We start from the raw sequence: 16,612 nt of genomic DNA, 5'->3' as shown, positions 1-16,612 counted from the left end.
CGTGGCCGGAGCAAACAATGGACAATATAGACACAACTCCAAGGTGCCAATACACCTGTTCACGGACAAGGAGAGGCCACTCCCAGGGGAGGGAGGGGGGTGGTCGGGATGATGGTTTCTCTGTTATGAACTTAATAACCTTTGGCGAGTGACCCATGGCGATTATGGACCACGGACATAAGCAATTGCCTTCAAGGGGAAGGGGGGTGGGGGGGAGTTGGGAAATGTACTTTTCCTCTTGTTGTAAAACCAATAAAAAAGAAGTTAAAAAAAAAAAAAAAGGATTGGGACCTCCCCGAAGACGTGATGGAGGTGTTGCTTTCGGCCAGAAGGCCCGCAACAAAATCCCTGTACCATTGCTGTTGGAGAAAGTTCTGTGACTGGTGCAGGGTACAGAATGTGGATCCTTTCCAATGTTCCATTCCTTTGGTTTTGTCTTTTTTGCTTTCTTTGGCCCACAAGGGCCTGCAAGTGGGTACTATTAAGGGTTACCTGGCGGCGCTGTCCATATTTAAGCACTTGTCTGAGGAATGTTCTTATTTTAAGATTCCTTTGATTTCCCAGTTTCTAAAAGGGCTAACTAATGTGTTTCCACCGTTGCCTTTCCAGGTGCTCGAATGGGACTTGAATTTGTTTTTAAAGTTCCTACTGGGTGCTTCGTTTGAGCCCTTACATTCTTGTCCGTTGAAACTGTTGTCCTTTAAAACTGTGTTTTTAGTTGCGGTCACTTCCGCACGCAGAGTGAATTGCAGGCACTTTCCACCAATCCACCCTTTACTGTCTTCCATAAGGATAGGGTTGTCCTGCGGGTGCGGCCTTCTTTTCTTCCGAAGGTTGTGTCGGACTTCCATTTGAGCCAGAAGGTTATTCTTCCGACATTTTATCCTCCTCCACATACTGGTAAGGAAGAGGAGAGGCTCCATAGGTTGGATCCTAGGAGCACTTTGAGTTTCTCTCTCTCACGGATGTCCCGGGTCAGAGTGGGCGATCAGCTCTTTGTTTTTTATGCTGAAAGGCGCTTGGGTCAGTCTGTTTCTAAACAGACCTTATCCAGATGGATCATTTTGACGATCTCTGAGTGTTGCCGTTTGGCGGGAAAGGACCCTCCAGTAGGCTTATGGGCTCACTCTAGCAGCGGTGTGGCTGCCTCCACTGCTCTGCAGAGGGGTGTTCCTATTCGCAATATTTGCGAAGCAGCCACATGGGCCTCGGTACATACTTTTGTGAAACATTATTCCCTAGACTCCATCCATGGTCAGGATTTGGCTTTTGTTGGAGGTGTAATAGACAACAAAAGTGTGATTTATTCAATCATAAAACTGGAGTATTCCAGAATTGTGAAGACCATCACGGCTGAGATGGCAGTCCTTTATTCAGCCATTTGATTGGGCATTCTAATATTCTAAATTTGTAAATTCTTTTCCCACCTCCATTATTTGGTACTGCTTTGGGAGTCTGTCATAGATGTGGAATACGTCGGAGGACACAATCCCCTCGAAGAACCGGTTACTTACCATATCTGGTAACGTTCTTTCGATGGGATGTTCCTCCGACGTATTCCACATCGCCCTCCCAACCTGCCCCTCTGCTGAATTTCCTATGCGATTGCAGCTTACATTTCCGCAAGGCTATCTGCAGTCATACTGGCAGGTGATTGGTGCCACACGTTCTGGGAAAAAAACTATAACTGAGGCTACGGGCGCCGTGCGTCCTATATATAAAATCCGATGACGTCGACCCTCGACGGGGGCCCTCGAGGGACAGCGGATTGATGCCATCGACGCAGGACGCACTCTGCCGAGAATTTTCTGAAGCAGCACAGCTGTGGACATTTCCTGTCATATATGTGGAATACGTCGGAGGAACATCACATCGATTGAACGTTACCAGATATGGTAAGTAACTTGTTCTACTAGACCTGACCGCTGCCGATCCCCTACTCCAGTCATTACTCATGTCCATATCAGAACTGTTCCATACGTGATGTAGACGGTGCAGGTCAGCTGCTCCGTCTTGAAGACCTGTTTTTGGTCGAAACACGTGTTGACTGTCCTTTGAGAATGCTTTAATTTGCTTATTTTTTGTAAACATGTTAATACACAGGCCATCTCAGCCGTGATGGTCTTCACAATTCTGGAATACTCCAAGTTTTATGATGGAATAAATCACACTTTTGTTGTCTATTACACCCCTGTGTGCATAGTTGCCTTTGGTACTTCCTTACTGTGTATAATAAAGTACACTGATGTGTAGAGGACTAAATTAGGGTTGTGCCCTTTTTGTACAAATAAAGATGAGCAATGTTGTCAATTAGCGAGACTGATAATCGATAGTACTTCCTCTCATTGTTACTATGGTATTGAATTGTGATGCCAACATTCTTACCTGAGCGTCGCCTCTTCTGTGGGAATTAAACTTTGTTTAATACTGTGTCTTCCGCTTTAGAGAACTGTGCTCGAGTTGTTGCACTCCAAGAGTGAGATTGTCCGACAGTACACCGCACGGCTCATCAATGCATTTGCTTCGCTGGCTGATGGTAAGATACTCTCGCCATCATATTGATTTGAAAGGGCATGCAGTTATCATTCATCTTTCTGTCCTTGCACAATATTGTGTTTGTTATATGGTGTTATGTACTAGGGTTATGCTAAACGACTAGTCAAAATGACCCGACAGCAATATACGTGAAAGCCAACACTAGCATACTATGTTTACTCCCTGCGCCCCTATCCTACTGCAATGTTCCGTGATAGTAACTCCGACTTCAGTCCCCTAGCTGACACTAGCAACCATGGAACCATTTGAAATCTGGAATCCTTGTTTATAACTTTTTGTGTCACTCTAAACTTGTGTTGGATAGATTGCTATGCTTAACTAGACAGGCTCATTACAGAATATGTGCAGCTACTATTGCCTTATAGCCAGTTGCAGAGGACAATAGTAGGCGTTGATGCCCTCACTACAATTATTGCAGCCTCTAATGATGGAAATTGCACTAACGCCTGGCAGGAGGCAAAGCTGAAGAGCTGTAATGCTATTGGAATATTCAATTCCTACATGTTAGAATCTCCCGTTTGAAAAGGAGAGAGACAAAGGCGAAACATTGAAATCTTGAGAGAGAATATTTGTATTAGCCAGTATTTCCCCCTGCGACTGCTTTCTTTGGAATACGACTACCAACATTTCAATGTTCTCATTTCATTGAGGGCTTCGGGCCATGACTAGCCTGATCAGTGGACCCTGATGTCATAAGCATTCCAGCAAAATACACAGGGTGCTAACTTTTACTTTATTTTAGTGGATAAAAGGCTTAGCACTGGGTGAGAGAGGAGAAAGGGAAGCGAACAAGAACAGGGAGAGGACCGTTAAGGTGGAGACAGGTGGAAGTGTGCTCTAGCACCTTAAAGCTTCTCTTGTGGTAGTTGGAATTACAAATAAAGATCACAGAACAAATAACCAGACAGACTAGAAGAATATGGCAAAACACTACTTTATTCAAAGTAGGGAGACCTGACAAACATTGGACTGATGCATATACACTCACAAACAAACTTGGTTACACAGAGGTCTTATACCCCAATATGCGTCATCTTTAACGTCATTTTACATTGCAAAATACAAAATCTATCGAGGGTAAGGGTTGGTTAAGGGATAATATCTACTTAAAGAATATATAAGGATTAGTGCATCATTGGCTACCCCTTACCTGTAGAGCATGCCTTAAACTACCTATAAATATGTACAATACTGATTATAATGGACAAACTGTCAGTGGATTGGTCTATACAACATTGTATGTTAGCTTGTCCCTCAAACCCACTGATTGGTTGGCATACTATCCGAAGCTTGGACTTTTGACTCTTTTAGCAGCACGTAAGCGGAACAAAACTTAGGTGTTTGATCCCATCAGACTTCTCCCTGTTTTCCCAATTAGTCCACCACCTCTCATCAGTAGACCATAAGCCAAAGTCGTCTTTTGTAGTTGACCTTGTTGACTGCTCACTGGTCTGAAACATTCAAGGGAGTGTAAGCACACCATTATCTTCGTCTGAGGCTTAATGAATAGCCCTTGTTTTCCTCTCCGAAATCAGGTGTTAGCAGACCATGAATTTGTCCATTTCAACCTTCTATTTTCAGCTATTTGATTTAATTATGCTGGATGCACTAGCTCCTTTTGGCCTACTCACTCAATCTCATATGAACTTTGTACACTTTTAATTGACCAAGAGTTGGCTCTTGCAGATGTTTTTTTATTCTTCAATCTACGAGGAATGTGCCATATTCAGAGCTTATCCATGTAACTTCCTTTGTGCTCTCTGCTTATTCCTTAAAATAGCATCCTTTATTCTGAGCCAACCTTGACTCATCGTTGCTTCTCCACACAGAACTATTCTTCTGCGTCTCCTGATCATACAGTCTTAGTCTGTTTCTGCGGTAGCTTGGTTGTGTCAGACATGAATCGGCGTCAAATTTTCTATCATGGCTGTCCTAACCACATTATATATACCTTTTGTAGCAAGCTTCTATACATTTCCTTTCTACCTTGAGTTACTGCGTATTTACAGTTATTGATCAATAAGTAACTTAATTTTATTTGTAGTCATGATTACTTTAGCTTTTAGGTACGTGTTTCTCTTTGTGCTTCAGTAGTATTTTCATATCGTTTCAACATAGGTTCATATATCTTCCTTATGACATCACGTTGCCCTCGTCGAATTTTACTTAACGCTCCCTGATGTCCATAGGTGCGTGCTGGCATACTTCCATATGGCATCCTTCTACTGGCTCAACGTGAGGGTACATTCTTTATGGTGTCTGCGTGCATAACATCTCTCATACACTCAATGTGGTATGGGAACGACACTGGGGGTCCAATTTACTGCTCTTCTCCGACAACTCCAGTATGATGGTGGTGAGGGGGTGGGAACTACTGAGAAGGCAGCTACCTGCTCCTCTACAGAAGAAAGGTGGGAAGAGGAGGAGCGAAAGAGAAAGAAGACCAGTTACTGAGAAGTGAAGGAAGGAACAGAAAGGGGAAGAGAAGAGTACACCAGAAGGATGAGGAGGAGGAAATCCCACAGAGGAAAACGGCTAATAAAAGGAGGGAAGAGTTCAGAGCGGCACAATTGCAAGGTGATGAGAGCAAAATCAGTGGGGAGAAGGGGGGGGGAGAGGAGCAAGAGGGTGAGGAAGGAGGAAAAGGAGGTGGCAGAGGAAGCTCAAGAGAAGGCAAGACCAGTGATCAGATACCTTGGCTGGCTGAGATCCTTTAGCCAGAGAATTCCTAAAGTATTATGAGATGTTTGGCTTCATTGGGCCTGCAGGGTGAAGGACAAGAGTAACTAGGTTAGGGCAGTGGGATGGCTGGTATGCCTGAGCCTAAGCGTTGGGGAGGCTTCAGCTGATAGTCATGCGAAGAACTTAAATGTGAGGCTAACTAGTATCAAGTGACCAGTCGGCTCAGCTAGAGACAGCAATGCCAGAAGTAAGAAAATCTTGGCTGGCTGAGATCCTTTAGCCAGAGAATTCCTAAAGTATTATGAGATGTTTGGCTTCATTGGGCCTGCAGGGTGAAGGACAAGAGTAACTAGGTTAGGACAGTGGGATGGCTGGTATGCCTGAGCCTAAGCGTTGGGGAGGCTTCAGCTGATAGTCATGCGAAGAACTTAAATGTGAGGCTAACTAGTATCAAGTGACCAGTCGGCTCAGCTAGAGACAGCAAGGCCAGAAGTAAGAAAAGTATTGTCCCTGCCAAAGGTCAAGAAAGAGAGAAAGGAGAAACCAACTGAGATTGAGGCTAGCTGGTAGAATGCTGACCAATCTTCTGGGAGTGGCTAGCCCACCAAGGACACAAAACTAAGCTTGGCCAGCAGGCTGGGGCAACTAGCTGCTGCCCTGGAGGTTCCCCCTAAGGTATCGAGAACCAGGAGGCATTTCATAATATGGAGCTTGGGTGTGTTCTACCAGGAAAAATTCCATTGAGAGTGTGCCCTTGGCAGGGCCTACTATGATAATGGTCTGACAATCCTTTCATGTCCAACGGGAAGCAGTTGATTGTCATCTTGCACTCCTCAGAGACAGAATCCGAATCCTCAAGAGTCGAGAGCCAGCCCAGGAAGGTTCAGTGATTTTTTACTTCAGACTTGACTAAAATTTCTTATTTGAACTTTGGTTAACTTTTGTTATGAATTTTGTCAAAGCTTTGTTTGGAACTTGATGACAGTGACTGAAGTTTGCCTAAAGGCAGAGACCCTTGTAGAGACGTAACTAGCCCTTTACCTTGCAGGCTAGTTTGCTCGAGGCTCATGTTGTGCGTGTTTCTTTTTTTTAGCCACATTTTACTGAAAAATGTAGGTGGGGTGTAGGAATTAGGTATTTAGAAAGGTGGGAGGGTGTGGGGGTCTCTTACATTGTTTGTGGTAAAATGAGGTAACATTTGTTTCGACTAAATGGGCCTCGAGCAAATTGCTGAGAGGAAGCAACATAGATCTGTAGAGACTGGTCTTGTTCCCTTCATCTATTGTTTCTTTGTCCTGTGTCACCTTATAGTGATACATCAAGTTTTGGGTGTCAATTTTTCTCCTCTTCAGTTTGTGAACAACAAAACCTTGTTTGAACCATTATCCCCTTGTATAGGATTGTCTGTTTAACCCCTTCTTGCTTACAGGTCACATCAGCAGTTCCCTCCATTCCCTTCTACCATCACAGAACAAGCAATGGGCATCCCTTTTAACCCCCCCCCCCCCCGCACCCCTTCCACTCCCCAAATGGCACCAAATTGTTAAGATGCATCTTGCACATTTTCCCCACGTTTTTCTATGCCAGGGTTTATCGGTTTGTGAAAAGTAACACTAAAGTTACTTTTCTTTTTTCAGTGCAGGTTTCAGCACTGCTAATAACAGCCACTTGATTTGTAAAGTAATAGATTTTAGTTGGATATAATCTGGAAACAGTATACACTAAACAAAGCAGTACTTGGATGGACTGTGCAATCCACATCATCATTAAATAGATGCTTAATTGTTATGCTAAAATAGTAATACTCTCCAAAAACACTTGAGCCTATACTAGAATAGAGGCCTTGCAACAATTGGTCTCTCCATCCACTTACAAATCATCTGCAGATCCACAGCACTGAACACAAAGAATCCCACAATTCCCAGACTGAGCCATCTCCCTGAATCAGTACCTGCCTCTCCAGCTACCTACCTTCTAAATATCTGCAGTCAGCTGATCCTCTCTCATTTCTCCTAATCTCCAACTCCTAATGGAGGGACCACTTTGGATTGACGTGTTACATTTATAAGCTGAATAAATGCACAATACAATATCACTAGACTTATCAGATCATGCAGCAGTTCAATCCCAAAGATTGATGTAAACCTGACTACCAACCATCATCACCAGCCTAAACAAAAACAGCTCAAATTCTGCAGCTTCATCCACCAAGAACTAGATCTAGGATTTGAATATCTTTTTGTCGAAGTATATGAAATTTCAAATGTGTAAAAAAAAAAAAAATAAATAAATAAATAAAAGAAAATGTGCTTCTTCTTTCATCAAAGATCCCAGGCCATCATCAGCAGTCCTACGTTAAAAACAGATCTAAATCTAAATTTAAGCAAAAGGGTGGTCAAGAAATGTGAAAACCATAGTCACTTTTTCAGAACCAAGAGGATTGGTCTAATCTTAATTCTTAGGGAAATATATCCCAATATGCTCAGTTTTTGCGAAGGTACAGTGTTGCTAATCTTCCATGCTCACTGTTATGGAACATAATACAAACCCTCCTTAGACAGGCCCACTACCACGTTCAGTGCAAATTGTGGGCAGCATTGATGTTTTCTTTTTGGAAAAGATCTTGTTCTTAATTTGAGCACTTATGTTACTGTCTTCCATCTACCCATCATTCCTAAACAATGAAACTGCACCAGTAATTCTTCAATGAAAATGACTGTCCAAAAAGACTCATCCTGTCCACAATAATACTGCCATACTAGTTTGTCATTGCAAAATAAATCAAAGATTATGTACGCCACAGCTTGAGGATTGTTAATGCTGCTTTTTCCTAAGGAATATTCTATGGTCAGCTAAAAACAGCCCTGTCGACAAAGCCAGACTTGCCAGGCTCAAAATCTGACTAAAATAAAGTACCCCTTTTTTAAATAAAAATCCCTGATCAGACTGATGTTCTTCACCTGCAGAACCCCAGCAATTAGCAGCCGTGTAGAAAACTACATGGGCGCTAATTGCTGAGGGTGGAGCAGGGAAGTGAAGGGAAGCAGGGTCGGACTGGGCCATAAAATTGTCTTGGGCACCAATAAAAAAGTGGCTCACCGATGTAAATGGCAATTCATCATTCCGTTTGTGACAGACTGAGTAGTACCCAAGGGGGAGTTTTTTTGATCAAATGTGATGCAAATTGTGCATTTGAAAGAATATTTACTTTTCAACACTTGTCAAAACTATTAGCCCCATAGTGAAGTAGTTCATCCAACTGAACCACATTTGCCAGAAAACTGGGCCACTTTGACCAAAAGAACTGCCCCACACACGCATTTTGCATTTTTGTTTCACCCATTGGCCTGTTGCCCTACAGGCCAGTCCGACCCTGAAGGGAAGGCGGCACTGGTTTACCAGGAAACCTGGAACACGGGCTTACACCATACAGTAAAGCCTGCGTTCCGAGCCACCTGATTGGCCAGTGCCGCCACCCATAGTGCTAATGCCTGTTCTATTGTTTCCAAGGATAATATCACTGTTGTAGGTGATCACAGGCTCTGTGTGTAAATTTTAGGGGCTGGAGGCTAGGCGAGCACAAATAAGATTATGGTCACACGTTAAATGTTAAATCACCTTTTAGCAACTTTTTCTATTTGCTAATTATTTGTTTCTAGTAGGATATAATCTATATGAGAATAGTGTGCACCTTTTCTGTAAATTGGTTTGTCAAGGCAGTCGCCTTGGAGTCTGCCATTGCAGGAGCGGAAGCCCTGTGAATAAAATAAAGTTCCAATTTTAAGGGCATGTTTATAATAACGTCTTGGGGGGATTTCAATCAATCCTTTGGATAGCCCAGGCAAGATCTTCTTCATTAATAAGCAGATCTAATGTGGGCACTGGTTCAATCTGTGCATTGTTCCCCTGTAATTATTATATGTAAATGCGACATACTGGTTGCCATCTTAGTTATTCAAAAAAGCCTCTAAGCAGTCTAATGTATTTTGCTACTCGTTCAGTTTCACTGGTGTTATGTTTCCCCAGATGAAACAAAATCTTTACACAGAGTTTGTTCCTGATTTTCATCTCAATCTTTGTGGTCTTTGCGTTCAGTTTGATATCAATCCATGTTACCAATCCTCCACTCGGGCGTCCTCTCTGATTAGGGGAGGCGGGTGAAAAAAAGGGGATATAACCTAGTTTAAGGGGACACTCAAGTAACCATGTCTGTTGGAGAAATATTATTTGATCATTTTGAATGAAAGTCTGCCAATCTTGACCTAGCTGTCTATTTTTGCAACCCTGATCTATTCCAGGATATGACACCAGTAAAATATTCAACACAAATGCTCATTTGAGGTGGTAGTTCTAGTAAAGGGGAGGCTGCATGGATATCGGCCTGTCAATCTATTTGATTACAATCTGAGAGCGCCCCATTCAGAATGTGGGAGGTAGACCTCTCTCTGTAGCCTGTGTTTTCTTGGGCAAAGTGGCTTTATATCTGCTAGTTATGCCTAGCTTGTCCGAGGGGATTGATCGTGAGTGAGCCCACCCACCAATGTTATTGTACTGAGCCCTCCAGAATACAGGATTGAATTGAGGTTGAGGGGACTCACTGATCAGCAGTGGTGTGAAGAATGTTATCTGATGGAAAGACCTCCTTGCACCATGCACCTTAACTGTTCCTCTTCTGCCTTTTCCCCCAGGCCGGCTATACCTTTCCCAAAATCCACAGGTCCTGAGGACCCTTGAGGAAACTCTGAAGGCAGAGGAGAAGGACTCCATTAGCAGAGAGAATGTCCTGGGCGCTCTACAAAAACTCAGCCTGAGGTAAGCATCTCAGACTAGACACTCCATCTGTAATCAGTAATGTGCATAAATATGTTTTCCTTGTACAACCCCACCATGTGTGTCTAAATCCCTGATCTGCACATGTTCAACAGCATGAACTGAATTAACGAAACCACATTAGATTAGCTTCAACGACTCCTTGCCAGCTGAGTCATACGTTTTTGGTGTCCACCTGTAATAGCTTGTATGGATTAACCGGAAAACACCTTGAAACCCAGTATGGGCCTTGCACAATTATTTAAACTAGAGATCAACGATCACAAATCCGTGGCTGCAAGATCAGAACATGTTTGGTTCTGTGGTTGTGACCCCACACTCTGCAGTAACTAGGAAACAAGATTTTCCATCCTTAACCATGTGTAATCGGTAAAACAATTTGACAGAGCCACCTGCTCATATCTTGCTGTAGATTGTAGGGTAACCTATACATCTGTAATCTCTCTCTCTGTAAACCTAGATCATTCAACCTCTAACATCATGCTGGAAGATTGCTCTCATTTTGTAAATTTCCTAGAGGCAAGAACTACCTCCTGGTGTGACCAGCTGTTATAATGTCAGTGTGGATATGTGTTGGGCCGCAATAATATAGAATAAGATAGCACACTCTCTAGGGAAAGCTCATGTCCATTGCAAATCTCTGCAGTGCACAGCTCTGCACTCCTCTGCTTCTCCTTTTCCCTTGCAGATAAGTTATACTCCTTAGCCTGTTGTGGTGGGCACCCCGGAGGCTAATTTCTGAGTTTCAATAATAATAATTCACCAGAAAGTATCTTTTTGTATTTATTGTTTTTCATAAAGCACTCTATTACAAGCAATTTGTTTGAAATCACTCATTGTGTATGTGTTCAGGGGCAGGGAAAGGTGCTAGTGCTGTATACTGTCATAGTGCGTCACTAGCCCATTCCTGAATACAAAACAAGTTATCCTATCCTCTCTTGTCTGCTCAAACATTTCTTGGAGAATGACACCAAGATCTTTGTATCCTTTCACTCCCTTAACAACTCCCTCCAAAAATGTATCATAGATTGTCCTTCAGCCATCTTGTGTTGGTTTTCTACCCACTATTTGATGCGTCGCCCTGCCTATATGGTCTTTATTTGCCTTCCTTCCTCTGCCATCCTAATGCCATTTCTTACCTGCTCTCTTTCCGCTGCACATGTAACCCAAGCAGCCAATAAAATAGCTAGATCTGGCTCTCTACCTTTATCACATCCACCACCCCTTCCACTTACTACAAACTACTGAACATCTGCTAAACCTCCGCCCCCCCCCCCCTACACCACTTGGCAAAAACACTGCAGCACTGTGCTAGTCCTTGGTACAACTGGTTGCTCCAACAGCCTACTCTCATCTGAGAGTCCCGAAGTTGACTGGTATGTAAGCAGACGAATAAAGGTAAGGGTGATCCTTTCTAGATGTCACTGTGTCCTCCTGAGTGGAGCAGGAGGAGCAAAGGGGGGGGGCAGATAAGCGCCCCCTAAGAGGTGGAGGAAAACGCCTGAGGCAGAAAAACCTCAGAAGCACTAGTATGAGATGGTTGAAGCAGCTGTAGTATTTTAGTATGGGTCTGTGCAAGAGAATAAGCCAGGCAGCAGGAGGATTGCAAGTTGATCAGAAGCCAGAAGGGACAGGGAAGAGTCTGCCCATGAGATAAAACACGAAAGAGTGGAGGAGTAAGTCGCACGGAAACCAGGAGTAGGCAGCAGGAAACACAGGAAGGAACAGAAGGGAAATGCAGACACACAGCAAAGAACGAGGGCAACAGGACGATTCTGAGACCTACGAGCATGGGGGGCGGCAGAGCAGCAAATCCATGGTGCCAAGTGGAGCACGCTTCAGGACATAGCAAGATATCCTCTGCTGTCTGTGAACGAGAGAAGACGGTGGCCATCTTAGAAATAGGCTAGACCGGCACTTCAGGCTTCCAAGGAGGCGTAGTGGTACTGCCTGGATCCACCTCGCCTGCTAACAGCAATGCCATACGTATCAACCCTGGGGAACAAACCGGGTGTTCGTTACACCTACCCATTGATCTCACAGTTCACTCATGCAAATCCCTTGAAGAAACCAGAAAACTTTGCCAAATGCACCCTTTATGCCATGTTATTGGGATTTATATCACACATCGCTGCCATTTGTATGGTCTCTAGGTGCTCATGTCGATCTGAAAAGAAAAGTGGGGCGATTTGTTACTAGGGGCAAGAAGTTGTACACAACTCTAGAACTACCTTCCCCCAACCTTGAGGGCTGAGAAATCATACTGGATCTTCTGTAAAGCACTTAAAACTCGGCTTGTTCTCCTAACCAGACCACATTGCCGACTCGCTAAAAAATAGAACACTTCTATATTATATGTTACCATGTATGACAATGTCTTCTATCAAAGTAACTGTGGTACTTTTTGTAAATGCACCTACGCCTCCCCTGCCTGTTACATGACTCTACTTGTATGACATAACTTGACTATTTGATTTGTACTTGCAACAGCGCCTCAATGCCTCAGGGTTTTATGTGCGCTATATAAATTACATAAATAAATAAAACTGGGTGTGTGTTTTTAGAACCAGGAGGAAGTGGTGTCTGTGTAAGTAAGTTTTTGTGGTGGATGTCGATTTTTACAAAGGTGCTATTTTTCTGATCCAAGACCTCTATTGTCTGATTTCTCACGATGCTGTAGCTTCGGGTGTGGCAGGGGCGTGGGGTGCGCTTTGCAAGATAGTTCTACAGTTGGGATTCTTTGAGTAGGAGTAGTGGATTTTGTCTAACCTTGTGCCATATACATAGTTGGTAAGCATGTGAGTAGTTGAACATGAACTTGTTAGGGGGTGAGGTTTTTTCTGGTGTCTTTGATTTTTATTTTAGTTCAAAATGTACCTTAACTGTCCCGTGTAGAGAGAAACTGTCAAATCAGGGTTCCTTAATTTTTTTCATTTCTGGGTGGCGTTGTAAAGATATTCATGCCAAAAGGTTGAGGGGCTGCGCCGGAATGTTAGACTAGCCATCGCACTTTCAGTTAATGTCAACTTGTTTTGCAGGGTTGTTCCTTGTTGGAGTTTATTTCTTATGTTCATTCTGACAGGAGTTTGGATTTTTGAGCTGGTGCCAAGTAGTTTGAAGGAGGTGATCTTAAGGCTGTGTGCTAAATTTGAATTTGCTTCATTAAAGGTGGTGATTGATGGGCCGTGTGACACAGTGTGTCATGCTAGCCCAACAGATTTTAAATGAATGTTTTTTTAGTATTTTTGCATGGTTCTTCCGTGTACGTTTTTTTCAAAGATTAGGTTCATTCTGGTGGGAGTTCTGCTTGTTGAACAGGTGCCAAGTCATCCAATGGTGATGCTTTGTGCCTGTAGGCTGTATTTTAGTTTCTTTGCTGCTCTCTTGTAAGTTGACTCCTGTTCTGGTGTGTTGAAAGGTGTGTTCATGTTTTTCTGAAATGTACGTGGTCTTCTTATGTTCGAATTCCTTAGAGATGGCATTCCACAATTTTACCTTCTCACCTTCCCCTGCAGGCTCTCCTTTCTACCACTGGTGACTGTCCATGTCCCTGATCCTGGTCTTTATATCCATCCATGACTTTGTATCCCCTTGCCAGGATCAATGAGTTCCCGGCTACATTTCCAAGCGCCCGCCCCATTCTCAATATGTTTCCTGTATTGCTGTTTCTGAAGCCTCTGCACCACTTTTGATTGCTCCTCAACTCTGCAATGCACCTTTCCTGGGTCTTTGGCTGCCTTTGAACTCAGTCCAAGCTCTTCCAAGAGGTTGCTGAAGCTCCAACCTCTCGGCCTGAAGGGATGCCCAATTGTCTGCCCTCTGTAGTGACGAATGGCAGTAACCTGCCCCGATCCCGGATTAAATGGAGAGAAACCTAAGCTGCTATTATAAGTACGTAGTATCCCGCTCGTTTTTGGGGCTTTCCTTGGCTGCTATGATCACCCTCCTGCTGTGCTCTTTTTCACCGTGCTGTATAGAGTGCTAGTACTGTTGCTCTGTTAGGTTTAATACAAAATACCAATAGATTTCGGCTGGACACTTACACTTAAGGGAAAACCTAGCAGGTCAGTCTCCACCCTCCGTAGCTCCACATTCCCAAGCACTGAGACAGGGGCGACGGCCTAGATAACCTGCTCTCTGGAAGCGCCCTTCTTGAGATGGCACTACCGCAACTCTGCTGAGTAGTGCCTTTTCTCTCGCCGGTGCTCTTCAGCAGCTGCCACCCAACAACTTCTTTGAAACTTCTTTCCCAGATTCCCGCCAGCTGGCATTTTCTTTCTCCTCATTCTGCTCCCTTCACTAACCAGCACAGTATCATACAGGTATTCCAAATTAAAGGCTTGGTTAGAGGGGGTTGGGAGGGTGCAGCCTTGTTTTTCATTCTTTGGTGCAGAAGGTGCTGCCAAGTGCTTCTCTGTTTCCATCTCTTCCACATAACCACACTTAGAACTCAAGAAAGGAAAAGAACAGAAGAATAACCGCCATTCGTCTGTTACCGTTTTGGTTTCATGTTCATAGTAGGATGGCCCCTTTCCAAAATGAATCCATTTTGCAACTCCTGTTCCGGCACTCTGGAGCAACTGGAGTTGCGAAATGGATCCTTCAGCATGCTATGCTGTCCACCTGCCCACCTCCAACAAGTCCCTTTGCCGCTTATCCAGGGGACAACCCCAGGAACCCTTGCCCCCGTGCCGCCACCTCCAACTCACTGCACTCCTAATCCAGGGGACACCCTGGAAACTCCCTACACTGTTTATGACCCTCTTCGCTCTCCCTGCTCCATTGCCCCTCACGTCCTTCTCGCAGCTCCGCTGGTCCAGTCTGTCTCCCCTATTCTCAGCACGAATGCAGAAAGAACGTTTCACACTGGATTATGGGACATCTTTTTTCTGCACCAGGGTCACCTTTTCTAAATTAACGTGGTGACTGTAACACATAATACTTTATCATCCACTCCAAAAGCAAACATGTGAAATATGCCCTAACCAGAGCAGACATTGATAGTCTTTTGCTGTATTATGAAAACACAGATTTATAGATGTTCTCTGTACCTGAGGGGTTTGGGGATTTGCTCTAGGTTCTTTTGTAGGTTGTTCCTTTCTATTGGAGACTGACCGGCAAGTGATCGGCTTCAATATCTGACCACCTTATACAGATGGTGCCACTGATTCGTTTTTTCCTGAGTGCCTGAAATGTAGAATGTTTTGTGAACAATAGATAGCTCAAGGTGCTTCCTTTTTCAGGCAATGGAGGCTATCGGTACAGGAGATACGCGAGCCATGTCATGATCCTGGCTAAGGCGTTTTATAAATGCTGGAGCCCCATTAAGCTGTATTTAGATAGCCCCACTATTCCATTGTGGATAGGATTGGAGCAATAATAAGTTGATCTCTGTGGTGCAGCCAACAGCAAAGGAATGATAGCCCTGACCTAATGAAAAGAAAACTAAGCAAAAAAAGTTCTGCTGCTTGCATTTCCAACAAACCTGAGCATATTGAGGGTAATAATGAAAAATATATTATCAACAAATGCACGAGTCAGCGCGCTGCTGACCTTGACATGGAAGCCGCGTTACATGTTGATGGTGAAGCCGTGCCGTCTCATGCAAAATGTTCAGGGTTTGTAATTGAGGGAAGCTGGGAGCTATTTAGCTCCTGCTTGTAGCCTAGAAGAGCCTGGGTAGCTTGACATAAACAGCTACCAGGAGCCACTTTTGGCTCAAACAAACACACCTATGTGAATTTGGCTCGGAGTTGGACAGAATTATGTTTGCATCTTACGGGCATCTAAGGCATGCAGAAAACTATGTGCTCAGTCCTTGTTCCCCAGTGGTAGCTCCTGGTCACTGGTTAATGCTGGATAACCAGAAATCTGCTTTTCGCTTCAGCTTATCAAATCTAAATTTCGATCCCTGCATGTTGCATTTAAAAGGGAACTCGGAAGCCAGGCTGTGGAGCAGGGTGCAAAGACGCATTGTGGTGTGGGAGAGCGGCGGCTATGGACAGACAGAATGAGTCAGGCTGGTGTGGGGGCAATCGCTGTGGGGTCAAAGGGTACAGAGAAAGGGGGTGGAAAGATTACGGGGAACATAGATGGGGTTGCAACGGTCCCTCCCTGCCCCCCCACGTGCACAGACCAGGGGGAGATGGAAAGAGAACATGAAGACCTCACTCCTGCCTTGAAGGATTTAATGCTGGGAGAAGGGAACAGGCTGCTACAAAGCAATCTCAATACAACATCAGAAAAAAAGGCAAAGTGAATATTTACTGCAATCGAAGAAGAAAATCGAAAATAACTAGAGTCAATAGAACTCCAGAGGAATATGCACAATGATTATAAGTTGGACAAAGAGGCTTTGTGGGTCCCGGACTGCTGCATAGGTCAGCGGATGCTACTGGTTAGGTTGGGCAGACAAGTGTGGAACAGAACGCTGCGAGTGCTGAACTTACGACATCCTTACACGCCCCATGTCCCCAGGACGCGTGCTCTGATGTCAAAGAGCTAGCGGTTGCCTGACCACATGGGGAGACCTGTGCAAAAACGG

At 44.1% G+C, this 16,612-nt stretch overlaps 1 protein-coding gene across 7 annotated transcripts in view; it reads left to right on the top strand.

The window, feature by feature from the left end:
- The window catches only part of ARMC9 (armadillo repeat containing 9), a 1,454,284-nt gene that overhangs the window by 682,581 nt on the left and 755,091 nt on the right, over positions 1 to 16,612 (top strand). For all 7 annotated transcript variants that reach the window (XM_069617565.1, XM_069617561.1, XM_069617566.1 and 4 more), the window contains 2 exons: positions 2,446 to 2,536; positions 9,927 to 10,050. In XM_069617565.1, the coding sequence (XP_069473666.1) occupies positions 2,446 to 2,536; positions 9,927 to 10,050 (215 nt within the window). The remainder of the gene's footprint in view (positions 1 to 2,445; positions 2,537 to 9,926; positions 10,051 to 16,612) is intronic.

The sequence above is a fragment of the Ambystoma mexicanum genome, chromosome 10, assembly GCF_040938575.1.
Source record: "Ambystoma mexicanum isolate Mex_15411 chromosome 10, UKY_AmexF1_1, whole genome shotgun sequence".
Lineage (NCBI taxonomy): Eukaryota > Metazoa > Chordata > Amphibia > Caudata > Ambystomatidae > Ambystoma > Ambystoma mexicanum.
This window is presented reverse-complemented; position numbering and strand designations above follow the sequence as displayed.